The sequence below is a fragment of the Geotrypetes seraphini genome, chromosome 18 (genome assembly GCF_902459505.1).
Source record: "Geotrypetes seraphini chromosome 18, aGeoSer1.1, whole genome shotgun sequence".
Classification (NCBI taxonomy): Eukaryota; Metazoa; Chordata; class Amphibia; order Gymnophiona; family Dermophiidae; genus Geotrypetes; species Geotrypetes seraphini.
In genome coordinates this window covers 12,897,874-12,918,721 of record NC_047101.1, presented here as the reverse complement: position 1 = coordinate 12,918,721, position 20,848 = coordinate 12,897,874, and the positions used below count along the sequence as shown (strand labels likewise).

Here is a 20,848-nt window from a genome sequence, read left to right as displayed (position 1 = left end):
AACTGAGGACTCTCTTTCACTTACCAATTATTAACTTTGATATTATTCTTTGCCACTTGTCTCTTCATAATTCTCTTATATATGTGAAAGAATATATTTTGGTCCTTTTCTACATTCTTTCTTAGTGGGTTCTGTATTTTGGAAACATTTACAAAATGACATTATCTGTTGCCAGCAGAGAAGCAAAACCCTTCCAAATCATAACTGGAGATTATGGATGGGTAGTATAGGGGGATATTCTGGTGCCCAGCAGGGTTGGCTGAAAGGAATGTGGCGCCCAGAGCCAACTTTTGCATTGGCGCCTTCTCCAATCTGGTATCTTCCCCCCCCCCTCCAATGGTATCTTCCTCTCCTGCTGGACCAGATGAGGCACTGGCTCGTTGCACTGATGATAAAGAGTGCCAAAATTCTAGTCTGGCATCTATCTCTCAAAGTTTGAAGGAAGACCAGACTGTGATTTTGGTGCTCTTTAGTACTGGTACCTGGTCCATAGGCTGCTCAGGAACGAGAAAGGTATCACAGAACAGAGTTAGATGATTTAGGTGCTTATTTCAGTCAAGACAGCAGCTGAATCTAGGCAGCCACATTTGGTTGTATAGATGAGCCCTTCTGTTTTGGCCGAAAGCTGTCCTATGTGTTATGAGAGTGAGAACAATGAGTGTACACAGCACCGACTTGTACACATAATTATTTGCACGCTTTTCTCTAATGGGTAACTTCATCTTCCCCATTCTACTCCGAAAGAGCTTCAGAGTGGATTATATTATTTGTTCTAGAAGGCAGATAAGCATCAGCCTTGAACATTATCAATTTATCTAAACACAAATTCCGGAAAGGATGAAAACCGTAGCTGTATTTGACAAGTTGAATGCATAAAAATGACAGTTAAAATGTTTTTATTCCTATTACAAATGCCTAATGTAGTTAGCAGGTACTAGAGGGGAACATGATAATGTCATTTTAAAAATATTTGCTCAGTTTTTCTTATATTGCTAATATAATTCCATACTTCAGTGATTTTGGGTAACTTTATTTTAAAAAAATCATTTTACATTTGAATTTTATTTTCATTGATTAGTTTCCTCGTGTTAAAATAAATATCAGATTCGGTCTTTAAAAGTTACCTTTATCACACAGAGGATTGAACATGATGCCATACACTGCCGGGTCATGCAATTTAGCTCAGCACTTTGAAGAAGATTCATTATGAGCAGAGAGTTTGTCTGGCTCCTAGGAATAGGGTTACCCTATGGCTCCAGAAAAAGGAGAACGGATTAAATGTAATGGAAGTAAACCCCAGATATCTCAATCTGTCCTCCTTATTTCCATTGTTGTTAATGGAAGTAAAACCCAGATGTCTCAATCCGTCCTTTTTTTTCTGGAGCCATAGGGTAACTCTACCTAGGAATGAACTGCACCCTTTTAGATTTGGATAAATAGCGACAGGACATCATAATGACCACAGGACTGTAAAAGATTTCTAAATGACATTTGCAACATACAATGCAAGGTTCTCATATGGTGGGTCCACTGCCGCTCATCACGCCGAGTCATGCCTCTCAAAAAAAGGCAAAATATCTGTCAAACTGTAATAGTCGTGATGCTTGATAAAAGGATATTTCCCTCTATTCTTTGTAAATATTTCTGCTGACAAATTGCAGGCAAACAGAAAAAGAACTCCTGGCTAGAGAATGGCATGGTGAGTGTGACGTAAAAAAAAAAAAAATGGTCGCCACAAGTACGGGGACAAGGCCATTCACCGCCCCGTGGAGCGGTGAATGGCTTTGTCCCTGCAGTTAACCGAGGAAATGTGCGCAAAATACCTCTTGTCTGGGCCTCTCCCTCCCTGGCTTTATTTTCATTTTCTCTTACACAGCAGTCGCCAGAGCCTTGAAGTCGCGTGCAGCTGCCGGAAAGTCCTCCTCTGATGCAACCGGAAGTTACATCAGAGGAAGACTTTCCGGCAGCCGCATGCAACTTCAAGGCTAAGGTAGCTGCTTGGTAAGAGAAAATTAAAGTCAGGGAAGGAGGATGGGAGATGCCTGGACTGCGAGTAGGAGGGAGGGGGCTGAAGAGGAATAGACACTGAAGAGAGAGTGGGGAGAAGACATAAATGGGTGGATGGGATCAGATGGTTTGTGGGGACAAGGACGGAGCTTACGAGGACGGGGAGGAGATGGGGATACATTTTTTCCTCGTGTCATTCTCTACTCCTGGCTCTAAAAACAGGAGATGGCTGAGGGTGCAGGATCCCTTTATAATCACAAGTCACTGAGAAGTGCTAGCTGTATACTTTAAAACAGTGGTTCCCAACCCTGTCCTGGAGGAACACCAGGCCAATTGGGTTTTCAGGCTAGCCCTAATGAATATGCATGAAGCAAATTTGCATGCCTATCACTTCCATCATATGCAAATCTCTCTCATGCATATTCATTAGGGCTAGCCTGAAAACCCGATTGGCCTGGTGTTCCTCCAGGACAGGGTTGGGAATCACTGCTTTAAAACATGATCAGTTAAAGGGGCTCAGCCAGTGCCGGATTTTCCTATAGGCTAACTAGGCTTCAGCCTAGGGCCTCAAGATCTGTGTCACATTTTTTATAAAGGTTAGTACCAATAACAACATGTTTCATTTAACATATTGATATATATCACAGTAATGATGTATTTTATTATCTCTCATGTAATATACAAACTTAAAAATGGGAGGTGAAAGGGCCTCATAGGTGGAATAGCCTAGGGCCTCTTTTCAGCTAAATCCGGCCCTGGGCTCAGCAATGACTTTTCTGAAGGCCAATAACTCAGGATTATTTTAGATGCTTGAAGGTAAAATCAATGGTAGTGTTGTGAATGAGAGCAGATTTGGTTTCATTTTTAGTTTGGAAGCCTTTTAAAATCTTTCTTTTTGTTTTAGCCTGCGCTAAATCATCTTTGCATGCTCTGAAATGCAAAACAAAATGAAACGGTCTTGCTATATATATATATATTTGTGTGTGTGTAATTTCTGATTAGAAGTGACACAAAACAAAACAACAAATGTCTTTGGTGTTTTTCCCCATTATCTTAAACAACCAAACACTTAATCGACAGAAGCCTGGGACACCCTTCCATCCAGTTTAAATAGCTGGCCTAAATTAAATCCTGAATCAGTGGAACATATATGTAGGATAGAAATACAAAGTAAGTTGACTAAAGCTCCCAAAACTGGCTCATGTTGACCAACTTGCTATGACCTCAAAGCAAGAAGAATGTGGAGGGACGCGATAGCAGAAAGTATTATCTGGATCTACAGCTGGGTGGATCAATCTTGAATATGTTTATTTGGAAGGTACTCTCTGGTTAGACGTTACTATAGCGCCAGCAGGAAATGTTTTTAAACTAAGAGAGAAAGGTATAAGCGCATTCATTTTCGGTTTTGTACATTAACGATGAAATCATGGACATTGTTCTCTCGTGAAGTACAAAGATGGGACATGCTTGCAAATATAATGTCATGCTTATCAACTTGTTATAGTACAATCAAAAACATACAGTACAGAAGTGTTTGGACAATACATTCAGTTCAGCAATGAATTACAATGAGGGAAGGCAGTCGCGTGCTTTCAATTCGGAATCTTGAATTCAGAACCACTAAAGCGAAAGCAACTTGGTCATGTAGACACATAAGCCATTATTTTGATCTCAATATACGTTTGATGCGTACCAGAGAAAAATGTCTTCAGTAAACATAGTTGCCTTAGGATTCATTTTTTGAACAGACCAAATGCTTAAATGTATGTATGTACACTGTTATTTAAAAAAAAAAAAAATTCTGCTCGCTTTGGTGGTTACTTTGCATGCCAGTTTCATGGTTTTTGCCGTGATGGTCACGTTTTTCAGAAATCCGGTGGTATCTTAGAAAGACCAAAGAGGGAAGCTTCTTTGCATTGCAATAGTACATACAGGCTTTTCTGCTTTTGAAAAAAAAAAAAACCCAAAACAAAAAACTAGTTGACGTCTTTGTTGTACTATAATGTTTTCTGACTCCTCCCCACCTCTCTGAAATTTGTCCCATTTTCTAGAAGGGCAGTGCCCCCCCCCCCCTTCTCTCTTTCTGGTGGTTTCACACATAGAGCTCTTAAAGGAGACAAACGGCTACACTGAGGCTTGCCTTAGGCCCAATGTTGTTATCATGACACGGGAAGATCCGATTTACTCTGACAACCTGAGGGAACATGACCTTTGCAGTTCACTACCAGCATACCATCTGGTAAGGAGGAAGGTGATGAGATGTCTGCTTTTCCTTGTCATGCACTACATGACGACCACAAAAATTCCCTAGCCCGAGACAATGAAGGCCAGACCATTTACTGCAATAGAAAACTCATTTTCCTTGGATAATATGTGTGCCAGGTCTGCAGTATTTTATTCTGTAAAACACCACTTGTTCTGTGAAGGACTGCATGCATACCATATGTATAAGTGTGTCTGTTCATGTGGAGGGGACAAGTTCCAGCGCATAACTTTGTCTAACCAAAAGTCAGAAAACAAAGAGAAAGTAAATCTAGCTCTCCCCCCCCCACCCACCCCCCCCACCGCTCCCCAAGACAGTGAACTGAAATCTATATTGAAACTTGACACTGGAAAAGAAGTGTCTTCAAACTCTTTGTTTAAAACAAAAGCTCAGAAAAGCAATACTTTGCGTCCAATGTTCCTAGGTAAAACTGCAGAGATATGAAGGTATTTCCAATCAATGTGCAAAAGGTCAGAGTTCATATATAGTTGATGACTACCATATATAGCCAACTTCGTCGTCCTTCTCGTCGTCTTCATCTTCATCGTCTTCGTTAGTCGCCCGCACATGAATCTTCAGTTTTCCGTCTTTGTTCCCTTTGGATGCCTCCCGATCCTCTTCCAGGTCATCTATGAGCACCACGGATCCACCACTTCCAAAGTCCCCAGAGGTTTCCTGCTCCTCTTCTAAATTATGGAAGGTTAGAGAGTGAAAGTTTTTATCCAAGTTTCTCAGGTTAGTCCTAATCCTATTGGCTTCTTCCCTGAATATATGTTCAGTTGAGTAAATTAAATACATAGAAAGTCCATAAGATAGCTATTTAACATGTAACCTTTCTTATTAACCATGTATAAGGGTTCTCTAAACTCATCAAGACTTGTATTACTCATGCTCTTCCTGAAAGGGGCCAAGCATAACAGTTTACTTTGTGAAATGTTTCATTTTGACCTTGCAAGACCTGCATGTTATAAACAAGCAAAATGAATATTGCATATTAATGTAGCAATCCTATCATGCAGCTTCTTGGGTAGGCGTCAGGGATTGGATTCAAGCACTGATCCCTCAGCAGGAGTCCTCCACCCAATGGTGTAGTGAGGGTAGAAGATGCCTGGGACAGTGTCGCCCACCTCCCCCCGTACCTCTTTAAATCGTCACCTGCTGCTTACACTGATGTTGGCTTTCACTATGACATCGCTTCCTGGCCCTGTGACCTGGAAGTGATTTCAGAAGGAGCCCAGTAGTTGCTCAAGCTGGCGGAGATTTTAAAGAGGTATGGGGGAGGAGTTGGGGGAAGGGAGGACGCCTCCACCTACAGTCCTGCCGGTAGATGGCGCTGTTTCACTAGCACATTTTCAATAGTGAGGGAAAGTCGAGCTCTGTAGCACCCCGGAGAACTTGCCTCTCCCTAATAACTAAAAACACAGTATTGAAGCACTGGCCCCCCACCACTGGCAGCAATGCAGTTAGAGGACTCCCACTCGGCCTAGAGAGAACAGCGGTTAAGTTAAATTTCTTTTCGTGAAAAGGAAAGTTTCTTTAAGAATCATGACCTACTTAATAAAAGTGATCTTCTGTTTCAACAGGATCAAACCAAACTCACTGTACTGTGTCTAATTTGGTAACAAAAGCATTAATAATCAAGACCTGTATCTTGTCATTTTCACACTGCTAGCTTTTAATCTTAACAAAGAGATAAATATCTTCAAGCGCCCGAGTAACACAGGGCACATTTTATATTTTACATAAGCTGAACAAGTGACATTTTGTAGCACTAGCAGTTGTTTGCAGAAATGACTTGACTTTTTCGTGCCTGATCTTGTAGAAAACGGAGAGACTCCCACTGTTAAGTTATCCTGGAGCAGCAAATCTGTACTCACCACAGGTAACTGCTCCTTGTTTTCTTGACCCGGCCAGCTCATTTCCATACTTATCAACACACCAGCACTGTCCTGTACTTCCGTGGCACTGAGTTGCTCGGTAATAGCCTTCCTCGTTGCACCTTGGGATGAAAGCTCCTAAAAAAAAAAAAAAAAGGGGCAAAGGCAGAACCTTATTTACTGATTCTTGTTTGAAATAATACTTGGGTGATGTAGTTGTCTCCCTAGTAGGGTTGAGTTGGGTTTTGAGGATATCAGTAATGGATATTAGGGATGGACATTTGTTTACAAAGATACGGAATACGGAACATGCCAACCACATGCAATGGGCGGTCAATCATTTATCTACCCGAGCATGAAAGAAAGTAGCAAGTGTGTTGAAACAAGGGAGACGAGTGAACATGAAGTAGAAACACTTATTGAGCGGAAAGTTCAGCATGGCTTTACTTATATAAAGATTTATGAACACTTGCATTGCAAACACGGTAAACATAGGGGTTCGGCCGTACCCGAGAAGGACCTGAATTGAGCGATTTGTTAACATTCAAAGGCATCCATCGCCTCAGATAAGTAGAGATTAACAAGAACTGAGTAAGAACTTACATAAAAAATGCGAGTGGTGGATAATTAAGAGAACCATGATGGTTCCCTTTAATTCGTGGCCTTTATCTCAGATATGGTGGTGAAGGAGGTGTACTGAGGAGGAGATGCTTCTATTAATAAGGCATCAGCCCATTTAAACTAAACTAAACCTTAAGCTTATAGACCGCATCTTCTCTATAAAAACAGAGCTCGACACGGTTTACAATACAGTGATACCTTGGATTACGAGCATAATCCGTTCCAGGAGCATGCTCGTAATCCAAAATGCTCGTATATCAAAGCAAGTTTCCCCATAGGAAGTAAGGGAAACTTGCTTTGATATGTTCCCGCCCCCCCTTCCCTACCCAAGGCCAGCAGCGCTGCTACCCCCCCCCCCCACGAGAACCGGCATTGCTCCCCCCGAAGGCCCCCCTCGCGAACCGGCACCCTCCCCCCCGCCGCCATCGTGCACATGAACGTGAACTCTCAGGCCTTGAGCATGCACACATTCTCAAGGCCCGGCACAGGAAGCAGATTTTCGGGCACAGGACATGCTGGTGCCGATGCGGAGGCTACACTGGAAGTAAGAAGAGGGTTCGGGTGGGTTGGGGGATCTCAGGTTGCGGCGGGGGGGGTACTGGATCGCGGGGGGGAAGGTGCCGGTTCACGGGGGGAGTGGGGGGCGCTCGTACAGCGAGGCAAGCTCGGTTTTTGAGGCACCAAGTTTGCGAATGTTTTGCTCGTCTTGCAAAACACTCGCAAACCGGTGCACTCGTAAACCGAGGTACCACTGTACAATGAAAAAGAAAAGGAAATATACAATAAAATTTTAAATAACGGAAGGCAATAAGCAAGAGTTTAAAATTTTGAAAATAGCCAAGGGCTCCTTTTATAAAGGCGCGTTAGGGCCTTAACGTGCGGAATAGCTAGCAGCTGCCGCCTCCTTTTGAGCAGGCGTTAGATTTTCGGCTAGCGTGCGCTATAGCGCGCGCTAAAACCACAAGCGCACCTTCGTAAAAGGAGCCCCAAGTTTCCAGATGTTTTGGAAACATTTGGAAAGAACCCAAGTCACGCAGCTGTAAAGGGAAATTATTCCGAAACTTAAAGATTCCCCCAATTTGCCAATGTAAGCACAACCTCTGAATAACCCTTCTGCCTCAAGGCCATGCTGTGAGACCAAAGTGTTCCAGCCCCAGACGAACAGGCAGTTTCAGGGATTTGCACCCGATCCGCATACGAAGGTCTTCGAGGCCAGTCCGGTGTCACCAGGCTCTGACGGGCCGCTCTCCTGCAGGTGACCCGTCCCACTATGGCCTGCAGTGCAAATACACAGAGAAGCAGATCTGCGGGCCACGGCTGTGCTTTCCGGCGCAACTCTGCAAACTGTAGAAGCAGATTGCTTCGCATTCTTGACTGTGGTCATAAGATCCGTTTAGGGGTCCTTTTATTAAGGCACGGTAACCGATTTGGTGTGTGCTAAGATTAGCACATGCTAAATGCTAAGGCAGTGGTTCCCAAACCTGTCCCGGGGGACCCCCAGCCAGTCAGGTTTTCAAGATATCCCTAATGAATATGCATGAGAGAGATTTGCATACCTGTCACTTCCATTATATGCAAATCTCTCTCATGCATATTCATTAGGGATATCTTGAAAACCTGACTGGCTGGGGGTCTCCCAGGACAGGTTTGGGAACCACTGACATATAGGGTTGAGGATGCAGAATCCAAAGTGAGAGGAATTAGGAGTTGAAAGCACTCTCAAAGAAGTGGGCTGACATTTATAGGTGGTCCCTGCTCTGAAGAGCTCACAATTTAACTTGGACAGACGGACATAACATATAGCAGTGGTTCCCAAACCTGTCCTGGGGTACCCTCAGCCAGTCAGGTTTTCAAGATATCCCTAATGAATATGCATGAGAGAGATTTGCATACCTGTCACTTCCATTATATGCAAATCTCTCTCATGCATATTCATTAGGAATATCTTGAAAACCGGACTGGCTGGGGGTCCCCCGGGACAGGTTTGGGAACCACTGTGCTAAGGCATCCATTATATGCTGTGGGCACCATTTAACTTGCGCTCACGCACCTTAATAAAAGGGCCCCTGAAGAAGGTGGTCAGGCGTGATTTTTCAGCAATATTATCCAAATAGTGCCACTGAAAAATCAACAGATGTCCCTGGTCAGCAACACTCGTCTGGATAATCCCAAAATTAGCGCTGTAAATACATTTGACTATAGAAAGTATTTCTTCACAGAGAGAGTGGTTGATCATTGGAACAAGCTTCCAGTGCAGGTGATCGAGGCAGACAGCGTGCCAAACTTTAAGAATAAATGGGATACCCATGTGGGATCCCTATGAGGGTCAAGATAAGGAAATTGGGTCATTAGGGCATAGACAGGGGGTGGGTAAGCAGAGTGGGCAGACTTGATGAGCTGTAGCCCTTTTCTGCCATCATCTTCTATGTTTCTATGTTTCTATAATATTTCACAACGTCTTTTCTGTTGCCCGTTGTTCTTAAGTAGCATATTTATAAACGCCAACTCATCTGCGAGCCTGTGATGGCTGAACTTTCTCTCTTGCCGTTAATATTTATGGAAAATACATCAAGAGATGCTGTAATTCAGCCTCTCTTTTCATAATGTACTGTGATCCTTTTGCATTTTCACATCACCAAAAGTGTGACAAATGCTGCTATTTCTAGCAGAAATGGTACCGTATAATTAAATTACCTGTCCTGTATCAGATGCAGCAATAAAGAAGTGTTAATTAGGTATTTAAATAAGAAATCAGACTCACCCAAAAGGCTTTTCCCTCGACTTAGCTTCTGAATCCTGTTCATTTCATTCTGGCAGGGGAGACCTAAAACACAATGCAGAAGAATCATTTCCAGATGGTCCTCGGCGGAAGTTCTAATGACCAACTTCAGTCTTGACATTAAGTGCGGCTTATTGCACCCCTATGAATCAGTAAAGCTCACCTGCTGGTGATGCAGTTCCAAACAAATGTGTGTCAACTTTACTAATTAAAAAATTCAGACTCTGCTGTTGTGAGGGTTATTGTAATTTTAAAGAAAGCCTCTTTCTCTCTCTACCGTGCTGAAACATTGTCAGGTCAGGTGTATAATTTTTGATTTACTAATTGATTGAATTTGAGCATTAGTCCCGGAGCTAATCAAGGATGAATGGACCAGCTGTGATGGGCTCAAATACTGGCTCAGAACGTAACTGATTTCTGTCCTATTTTTTTTTCCTGGCTGGCTGTAACCCAGCATGCACTGAAATCTGAATGTGCTGGGCTGACTCAGATTTGAGATTCAGCTAATGTTTTTAAAGCAAGTTATCTCAGGCAGTGGCACCGTGAAGGCGAGAGGCGCCCCTCTTCCACCCTCATCTCCACCTCCCTGCTCCTTCCCTGATCCCCTCTAACGTACGCGCGCCCTCTTCTCTTCTCCCATACCTCTAGATGTTTAATGCCACGAGTAACAACTTCAATGTGCTCCTCGTGACCCCGGAGGCTCTCCCTCTGACATCACTTCCTATGTGCAGCACCTGGAAGTGACATCAGCTGGAGAGTTGATGCAGTCAGGAGGAACACATTGAAGTTGTTGCTTGTGGTAGTGAACAACTAGAGATGTGGGGGAAGGGGGCACGCGTGTGGCAAGGGGAGGAGTGGGAAGAGGAGGAGGGGTGCTGGCGCCCCCCCCCCCCCCCGACATGGAGCGGGCCATCCCCCCTTACTATGCCATTGATCTCATGTGGGTAGAAGGAGGGGCCATGGTCAGAAGCATTTTTTTACAATAACATAAAAATGTATTTATATACAGTATAATCTCATTATAACGGACTTGCTTATAACGAAATATCGTCTATAGCGGATGAAGTCCACCGTGCGCCTTTACAAACATGCAGAAAATCACCGCATATAACGGACAAACAATTTAGTCCCCAGAGCCGTTTTTAGCTGTAGTTTTGTTCGGCTATAACGGACATGCAGGCTCTGCCTACAAGGCGCGTGGCGTGCCGGTGATACAGGATCAAAATGGAGCCCAGAAGAAAATGACAGAATATTTTTCTTTCCAGTACAGTCCGACATAATGCTTTAGTGTTCTGGTTTTGCAATCATTTCGTGCCCTACCAATGTTTAGCTGAGTTTTGTTCTTTTTGTTGCCGATATGTTTGTGCAGTGACTGTTGGTCATCGATTGTACATTGTTTCAAGTTGACCTAAATGAAGTTTTAAAAAAAATGCAACTCTGGATAGAATGGACTGTTTTGTCAGGTCTCTTGAAGTCCGTACTGTTAAATCTTGAAGTTCTATGCGGTTTACAGGATAAAAGGCGAACGGGAATCACAGCGAAAAATTTACAAATAAATAGGTTTTTAACAATTTTCTAAAGTCCTGATAAGAAACAGAATTGGATATCAAACAACTAAAATCATTATCCCAAGTAGCAGCCTAAAACAACAATTGTCGTTAAAAATATATTTTACATAAACAACATTTACCAGATGGAAAGACAAATAAAGCAAGAGTATGGTGTAAGTGTTTCGATTTTGCAAATATAAAATAATCCACAAGATAACTAGGTGGTAGTCCACCCACATACTTCCAGTTCAGGAAAGCACTAAAAACTCTTTTTCCTTAATGCATTGACCCTTTCCCATGCAGTCCCCTTGCATGATATCTTCCGTGCAAGTTCTTTGTTATATCTATGTCTCTGTAGCAATTCTAATATTGTATGAGCCGCAGTGATTCCTAGCTGACATTTTCAGGATGCAAGAATTGGGATGGGATGGTATAACATATCCAATACAATCCAGACTCTCCACTAAATATAGCAAGGACGCCACCATGCTTAGAGATGATGAAAGAAAAAGCCTGGGCAAGTCACTTAATCCCCCAGTGCCCCAGGTACATTAGATAGAATGTGAGCCCACTGGGACAGATAGGGAAATATGCTTGGGTACCTGAATAATTTGTAACCCACATAGAATTGAAGGATATGCGGAATATAAATAATTAAAAAAAAAAAAAACCTGCTATGAAAACAATATTACATTACATTAGAGATTTCTATTCCACCATTGCCTTGCGGTTCAAGGCGGATTGCAAAAGAATTACAAAAAAGGTATTACATGAAGAAGATATCTGGTAATTTCTAGAGGAGATAAAGAGTAGATGAGGTTGCTTTGGGGAATCAGGAATGTATTGGGGATTGGTCTTGGGAATTGGGAAGGAGCTAGCGGTATTAAGTCGTTTGCAGGAATTTCTTGAAGAGTAGAGTCCTTATTTCTTTTCTGAATGTTTTGTAGTCTGGGGTCATAATTAGTAGACTGGAAATTTGGTCGTTGAGTTTTGCTGCTTGTGTGGCTAGGAGGCCATCATATAGTTTTTTCCGTTTGACTTCTTTGATTGGAGGGTACGTGAATGGAGTGTGGGTTTTCCTATGTTTAGTTGATGTGGTTTGGATGAGACGGTTGTTTAGGTAGGTTGGACTGTCGTCGTTTATGGTTTTAAATAGTAGACAGTAGAATTTGAATAGTATTCTTGCTGGAATTGGAAGCCAGTGTGAGTTGAGGTAGGCCTCTGTGATTTGGTCATGTTTCCTCAATGAATAGATAAGTCTCAGTGCTGTGTTTTCGATTGTTTGTAGTTGTTTTATCATTGTTGCTGGGCAGGGGAGGTAGAGAATGTTGCAATAATCTAAAAGACCTAGGACTAGGGATTGTAAGAGCCAGAATTGTGTTCTATCGAAGAATTTTCGAACTTGTCTTAAGTTTCTCATAACTGCAAATGATTTCTGAATTGTTTTATAGATTTGTGGTTGCATGGTGCAGCCTCTATCTATCGTCATTCCTAGTAATTTTAGGGTGGGTTGAATGGGATAATTGAGTTAATTTCTATATTGGTTATGGTTGGGACTTTGTTATTTTCGAGGAGGATGAATTTTGTTTTGTCTGGGTTCAGCTTCAGTTCATGATCTCTCATCCTTGCTACTATCATTTCTAGTGTTCGGTGTAGTGTGTCTGTCATAGAGGGCTTTGGTTGATCAAAAGGTATGAGAACTTTGTATGAACATCGGATGAACTATGATAAATGCCTTTGGCTAAAGTTGGTGTTTTTATTGGCAATTGGTGATGTTTAGCTCAATGAATTATGAAAATGTCTTTTATTGTTACGGGGGAAGGGATGGGCTCCTAATGTGATTATCTCCCTCTTTTACTAAGGCACGCTAGCGGCTTTAGTGCACGCTAAATGCCGATGCGTCCATAGAATATAATGGACACCTTAGCATTTAGCACGCTCTAAATCGACTAGCGCCGCTTAGTAAAAGGACTCCCTATATTTGTTGTTTGAAGTGTTTGTGATTATTTAATGAAGTTTAGAATGTAAAATTGGGAGAAAAAAAATTGAACAGTGAAAATAAATAAGTTTATATAACAATTTCAGTGGCTTCTTTCTTTGTGATTAATTGCATACAGTATTCACTAGGGATATCCTGAAAATTTGAATGGCCGGGGGACCCCCCCAGGACAGGGTTGAGGACAACTAATTTAAAGGATTTCAAGTGCATTTCAGTCAACTGTTTGAGGACTGCAATGAAGGAGTTTGGGGGGGGTGGGTCGTGTGTTGGAGACCACTGCTTTTTTTTTTTTTTAAGTTCAATTGTTTTTATTGATTATAGTAGAAAATACATTACCATATGGAACGATGTACATGTAATCACAGTTATTTCTCAAACAACCCAGACATGCGTATGCACAGAATTATATACATAAAATATATCTTACACACAGACCACTGCTTTAAGGGTTTTCGGAAACATTTTACCTTTTATACTTTGAGAAATGAAAACATATACCTTCTGGCTTTTGAAAACAGTAGCACCATTCATTGTTGGAAAGTTTTCCATCCTTGAAGGAGTCGCAAGAATTGAAGAGTGGTTTAATGCACGGTTCGTATTTATCAAGGTAAATGGCGTTGATCTCTGTATGGTCCAGCAGTAAGTCATAGTTCATGTCCAGTTTGTTGAACATCCAGCCCAATGAATCTTTGCAGATTGGTAAAATGCTGGTATCAAACCCTGCAGAAAAAAAAAGGATGATGTCGAACCACAGGCTCATTCTGAAACAGAAGCTGAACACACATAGCGGCAAAACCTTTGTAAATAGGAAACCAGTAAACCACTTAATTTAGATGACGTGTAAACTCAGGTTTTGGTACAAAGGATTGTACTGTATTTTTCACTTCATACGACACACTTTTTTCCACCAAAAATTGGGTGGAAATTTTGGTGCGTTGTATGAAGCGAAGGTAACTTTTTTTTTAACACCCCAACCCACCCCTTTTTAAAATGTTCCACTCATTGGGGGTACGTGGGCTGACTGCTGCCCGTCCCGCCTCTTGCTCGCCACCACTGTGCTGCAACTCTGGGAAGGGCCAGCATGCAGCATTTGTATGTTGCCAGCCCACAAGCCTTCCCCCAGTGCCAGTTCTGACATCGGGGGAAGGCTTGTCAAAGTCCCTCCTCGAGGGCCGCAATCCAGTCGGGTTTTCAGGATTTCCCCAATGAATGTGCATGAGATCTATTTGCATGCACTGCTTTCATGGTATGCTAATAGATCTCATGCATATTCATTGGGGAAATCCTGAAAACACGACTGGATTGCGTCCCTCGAGGAGGGACTTTGACACTCCTGCCATACAGAATTACCCTCACAGGGCATAATTTTCTTACCCTAACCCCAGCCCACATTTCCAATTCCCCTCCCTCCCTCAAAAAGTCCCCTCACCACCTGGGGCTACCTCCTATCCCTGGTGGTGCAGGATTACCATGAGGCTGCCACGAGAGGTAGTTGCAAGGGACAGGAACAAGTGTGCTTCCTTCCTGCCCCCATTGGACCACCAGGAATAGGAGGTAGGCCTGGAGAAACCTATCAAGCCCAGATGGAGGATATTCTGGTGAATTGATCATTTTGCAGGCTGAGGGAAAAAGAGAATGCCCAGTTTGCTGAATACTGCCGGCACCTACCTAACCCCTGGCTCCTCCCCAATACCACCCCTTGTGGTTGAGTGGCCCCAGGTGATTTAAGTAGGCTGGAACCACTCCTGCCTGCTTAAATCACTTTGAAAATCAACCCAATGCTGTGGGTATGGGAAAAGGCCTTGAGTAGTTAGGCCAAGTCTGTGAGCTGCTATCAGAAGTTAAGTGATTTGCAGAGCACTTTTGATAGCATCGGAAGAAAAAATAAAAAATAAAAAATGTCAAAAATAAATATATAATTCCAGTGTGCAGCAGCAGATAGAGGAGATTGCTATTGGTTGAAAACTGTTTTCCTGGAGCCGAAACTTTGATTGCCATCGCAAAACTGTACTTCAGCAAAGTGAAGTAGCTCTTAGACTGCATTATCTTGAAACTCAGGGACAGCACCACGGTTGATCTGCTACTCAGCGTGCCAGGGAGGGCACAACATCAAATTGGAAATGATATTCCTTAACAGCGCTTCTGGTTCAAGGCCTCAAGTGTCACAGAGGAGCTTTCAAAAGAGCTGAAGTGAACAGGGTCTTGCCAATCACGGCAAAACAAGACCAAACAATTCAATTACCTAATAATTGAATTACTTTTGAGCTAAACGAAGAATCCCACCGAGAGAAAAAATATCTTTAAGGAGGCTTCTTAAAATGATCTTTTTGTTTTCCTTGAAGCTTTTCACGGCAGAGCAACTTTGAGAGTGGCGGTGCCACAAATCATGGGATGGGGGGGGGGGGCAAATACAGACTGCAGGTTTGGGGGCATCGTTCCCTCTAAGCCAGTGGTTCTCAACCCTGTCCTGGTGAACCCCCAGTCGTGTTTTCAAGATATCCCTAATGAATATGCATGAGAGAGATATGCATATAATGGAAGTAACAGGTATGCAAATCTCTCTCATGCATATTCATTAGGGATATCTTGAAAACCCGACTGGCTAGGGGTGTCCCCAGGACAGGGTTGAGAACCGCTGCTCTAAGCTGAGCGGGAGTCCTCCAATGGTATTACCGCCAGTAGGGGGTGGTGGTTCAATATAGTTTCAATTGCTCTAGGGGCAGGCAGGTTCTACTGGAGTCCTGCAGAGCTTGTCTGTCTCTCACAATTGAAAATGTGATAACGAAATAGCACCCCCTGAGCTTAACACTAAAACGACTATGTTGGTGGAGAGGAGGAGAGGTACTGGCGCTGGCTGACTCAACTACACAATATGCCTCTTGCGGCCCACCAGGAATTTCGCTGTACCACACTATTGTGGTGCAGAGTTTTCGCTGCACTGGCTTAGAGGGAACAGTGTTTGGGTTGGATGAATTGTGGGACCTGACAGAGATACCAAAGGTTAACCGTCTTAAAGAGTGAGATTTACCATGCCAAGGAATGAGATTGAAGGCCAAAGAGTCAGATTTTTCAGAAGATACATCAAGGATATAAATCTAGAATGATTTAAGTGTAATACTGCTTTGCAAATGAATCGAGGCAGTATTAAATGATACTGCCTTGCCTTTGGAGCCTCTGAAAGAATACAGACAAAGTAGGAAGCAGTTGGGATGCATTTTTTGAGCTGAAAATTGTCTTCTGCTCAAGTAGTTAAAAAGTATGTACAGTAGAGTCTCGGTTAATCGGGACTCTCGCACAACCGGCAAATAAATCGCCGGTGGGGAAAAAAAAAAAAGTCCCCCAAAGCGGCAGTGTCCTGAGCTGCAAACTCTCCCTCAAGCCCCCAAGACCTGAAGCAGCTACAAACCCCCTCCCTCCCGCCCAGAAGCGCAGACACAGCAGCAAACAAAGCCCTCCTCCCTCGAGCCCCCAAGTGGCAGAAGCAGGTGGCAGTCCTGAGTCTCGAATTCCCTCCCTCCCTCCTCTCCCTTCTTTACCAGGATGCAGCCGGTCAGCAGGAGGCAGCCTCAAAACAGGCCGCTCATGGCCAGCCCTGGCAGGACCTTTCCTCTGATGCTTCAGAAGTGACGAAACAGAGGAAAGGCACCGCTGGAGCTGCCCAGGCCCCTTCTATGGCCACACTATGAAATTTAGGCATTTATTTTATAGACTAGGGTGCAGGGCAGATCTCTGTGTAAACCCAAATTAACACCAATTAACACCAATTATTGATTAAGGGCCCCTTTATTAATTAGTTTGCATACAGATCTGGGGTCTGTGCCCAAATTTAAATCCCCAACTTTGGGTGACCTATATCTAATCGAATCGAATCAGGATTTCTTAATCACATGTATCCAATGTGTGGCGGTGGCCAAGAAGGCAAACGGGATCCTAGGAATTATTACAAAAGGGATGGTTAAAAAAACTAAAAATATTATAATGCCTCTGTATCGCTCAATGGTGCGACCTCACCTTGAAGTATTGTGTCACTTCTGGTCTCCTTATCTCAAAAAAGATATGGCGGCACTAGAAAAGGTTCAAAGAAGAGCGACCAAGATGATAAAGGGGATGGAACTCCTCTCATATGAGGGAAGACTAAAACGGTTAGGGCTCTACAGCTTGGAAAAGAGAAGGCTAAGAGGAGATTTGATTGACATCTACAAAATCCTGAGTAGAGTAGAACGGGTACAAGTAGATCGATTTTTTTTACTGCATCAAGATTTACAAAGAGTATGGGACACTTGATGAAGTTACAGAGTAATACTATTAAACCAATAGGCGGAAATATTTTTTCACTCAGATAATAGTTAAGCTTTGGAACGGGTTGCCAGAGGATGTGGTACGAGCAGTTAATGTAGCTGGTTTTAAAAAAGGTTTGGACAAATTCCTGGAGGAAAAGTCCATACTCTGCTGTTGCGACAGACATGGGATGGTAGCATGGAATTCTACTACTATTTGTGTTTTTGCCAGGTACTTGTGACTTGGATTGGGATACCGGGCTAGATGGACCATTAGTCTGATCCAGTAAGGCTGCTCTTAATACAGGTTCAAGGCGAATTAGAAGATAAGAAGCCCATGTAGCATCATGGGGAAATGGTTACATCACATTGTTGAAGAAGGTTACATTGTTGCAAGAGAGGAAGTAGTTACATCTGGGTGCCATGGTGTCAGATCAAAAGCACGCCGGGACAAAGGCGCGCCCAGACAATTGAGCGCAGTGCGCGCTGCCGCGCTGCTCTAAATTACTGTTTTTAGCACTCCGACGGGGGGGCATGGGGGGGGAACCCCCCCACTTTACTTAATAGACATCGCGCCGCGTTGTGGGGGCTTTGTGGGGGGTGTGGGGGGTTGTAACCCCCCACATTTTACTGAAAACTTCATTTTTTCCCTGTTTTTAGGGAAAAAGTTCAGTTTACCGTAAAATGTGGAGGGTTACAACCCCCCCAAACACCCCATAACGCCGACGCGATGTCTATTAAGTAAACTGGAGGGGTTTCCCAACAAAACCCCCCGTCGGAGCCCCTAAAAACTGTAATTTAGAGCAGTGCGGCGGCACGCGCTGTGCTCAATTGTCGCCGCGCGCTTTTGTCTTTCGCGCCGTTGTCTATGAACCGGGTGCCATTGTGCGTAGGGGAAATACTTATTACTTCCGGCCTGCTCTGCTCACAAATTGACTCCACTTGCAGCTACAGATGAGTGTCCAGGCTTTATAATAAGTAACTTTGCTCAGAGACTGAGGATGGAGGGAACCCTCCTGGATCTTCCTAAGAAAAATTGTCACCTCGTATGTGTTATCGCAATTTTCCAGAAGTGATTTTCAAAGCAAAAGGGTCCACGCATGATTCACTAATGCGAGCAGGGATAAAATTACCCCCACCGTGCATTAAAGTGTCAGAACCTTTATGGTACTGTATCATGTCCTAATTAACAAGAGGGTTCCAAGGTTAGTGTAAAAGAAAGCTCTTAGAAGGTGGAAGCAATGAATCTCAGGAACAGCCGGCTAGATCATCAATAAAGACTCTATTATGCAAAGTGATTTATTTGGATATTTGTATCCGGAGGTGTTGAGAGACCTCATTAATTATGCAATGTGAGACAGAGTCTTAGGAAGAAGCTTCTGGATTTACTAATTCAGCTAGACCATATTTATGAAAACAGTTAAATAATTGTTTTTCAGAGTCCAGGGAGAAGACCAATTAGTCTTTGTCTGACGGAAAGAGATGCATAATTGTGGCTGTGGGTGGTTGAACATAACTCAAATAGCCGATTCCTGGATTTTCTTTCCATAGGAAGTTCCCCTAATGGACTATACCAGTGTTCGTCAACCTTTTGACACCTATGGACCGGCCAAAATAAAAAGAATTATTTTGTGGACCGGCACTGATGCGCGGACCGGTGGTTGAAGAACCCTGGGCTAAGTCGTGGACCAGCCCCTGCCCATCTCCGCTCCAGATCCCACCCCCATAATAGTACTACTTTGTAACACCATTTTTTCCATATACAGTGGAACCTTGGTTTACGAGCATAATTCGTTCCAGAAGCATGTTTGTAAATCAAGTTACTCGTATATCAAAGCCAGTTTCCCAGGCAAGAGGCGGGAGCTTGCTTTCACTCTCAAAACCAGCAGAAGGGGTAAGGAGCGTGTTTGAGAGGAAGGGTGGGCGGATGCCACTTTCAGCACGGTGGTGCGATGTGGTTTTCGTGTGGGAGGGGGGTTGCGATGCCGGTTCGGGGGGTGCGATGCCGGTTAGAGCGGGAGGGAGGTGCTCGCATATCGGAACATGCTCGGTTTGCAAGGCAAAAGTTTGCCGAGTGTTTTTCTCGTCTTGCAAAACACTCGCAAACCGAGGTTATACTGTATATATATATACACACACACACACACAATATAATCTTACTATCAACACATAATGGTTAACCACAAAATTAAACTACACAAAGCTCACTGTATGCTTCGCAACATTCATTCCTACCAGAACACAGATAACCCCTATGCAAATACGGGACCAAAAACTAAAAGTACTAATATATATAAACAAAACCCTAAGATTCAAGACTCTGCACGCAGTACAACCCCAGAGAAAAAGAAACAAATGCATTTCTTCTGAACAGTGCAAAATACAGACAGCAGATGTAAATTCTCAAAATTGAGACAATTCAATCACTAAATTCATTCCCCCTACCTTTGTTATCTCCCTCCCTCCATGCTGTGCTTTACCTTCTGGCCTGCTCCCACCTGGCTGTTTTATGCCGCCCCTGGTGTTATCTTTGGGCTGGCTCCCTCTTCCTCACTGCTGCAGTACACAAAGCCGCGAGCAGAGGCTCCTCGCTCATCCCGCGCCTCATCTGGAAGCCTTTCCTCCGACATTGCGATGTCGGAGAGAAGCTTTCGTTCAGGCGTAGGAGCCACTGCCCGCAGCTTTGCGCACTGTAGCAGTGAGGAAGAGGGAGCCGGCCCGAAGATAACGCCGCATCGAATGCACTGTGGACTGGCGGCTGAAGAACACTGGACTATCCAATCGGGACTAGTGGCGTAATAAGGGGGAGTGGGAGGGGCAGTCTGTCCCAGGGGGCTCTCCGCCCCCCCCGCCTGCCTCTTCCCACTCCTCCCCTCCCCCGTACCTCTCGTTCACCGCCATGCGCAACAACTTCAATGTGCTTCTCGCAACTGTGTCATCTCTCCCGCTGATGTCACTTTGGGTGCCGCACGTAGGAATTGATGTTAGAGGGAGAGGCAACGGGATCGCGAGAAGCACGTTGAAGTTCTTGTTGCTCGTGGCGGTGAACGACTAAAGGCACGGGGGATCAGGGGAGGAGCAGGGGGGCTATAGCAAGCTAAAAAGTGAGACCTGAGCTAAAATTGGATGCGTTCTATTAGTGGTACAATAACACCTCTTAATAGTAGCCCATGTTGATGTGTCTGCTTTATTTGATATACAGTCAAACCTCGGTTTGCGAGTAACCCGGTTTGCGAGTGTTTTGCAAGACGAGCAAAACATTCTCACAAAACGTGTCTCGCAAACCGAGTGTTGACTCAATTTACGAGCACCCCCCGTTAACTGGCATCGCTCCCCCCCCCCCGCTCGCAAAGGGCCCCCTCCCGCTCGAATCGGCACCCCCCGCGAGAACAGGAACCCCCCGCCTGACCAATTCTCGGCAAGAGGGAGAATTAGAAGGGCTTGAGCATGCGCAGATGCATGCTCAAAGCTGGCA

At 43.9% G+C, this 20,848-nt stretch overlaps 1 protein-coding gene and 1 long non-coding RNA gene across 5 annotated transcripts in view; one reads left to right on the top strand and one right to left on the bottom strand.

The window, feature by feature from the left end:
- The window catches only part of SPOCK1 (SPARC (osteonectin), cwcv and kazal like domains proteoglycan 1), a 462,854-nt gene that overhangs the window by 5,902 nt on the left and 436,104 nt on the right, over positions 1–20,848 (bottom strand). For 2 of the 4 annotated variants that reach the window (XM_033927309.1, XM_033927307.1), the window contains exons 8-11: positions 13,595–13,816; positions 9,530–9,592; positions 6,148–6,285; positions 4,766–4,956 (exon numbers count right to left, since the gene is read on the bottom strand). In XM_033927309.1, coding sequence (XP_033783200.1) covers positions 4,766–4,956; positions 6,148–6,285; positions 9,530–9,592; positions 13,595–13,816 — 614 coding nt within the window. Of the gene's footprint in view, positions 1–2,649; positions 4,957–6,147; positions 6,286–9,529; positions 9,593–13,594; positions 13,817–20,848 lie in introns of those variants that run through there. The other 2 variants (XM_033927308.1, XM_033927310.1) reach the window with 2 other exon arrangements.
- The window catches only part of LOC117351671, a 235,442-nt gene that overhangs the window by 116,779 nt on the left and 97,815 nt on the right, over positions 1–20,848 (top strand). The gene's annotated exons all lie outside the window — the stretch shown is intronic.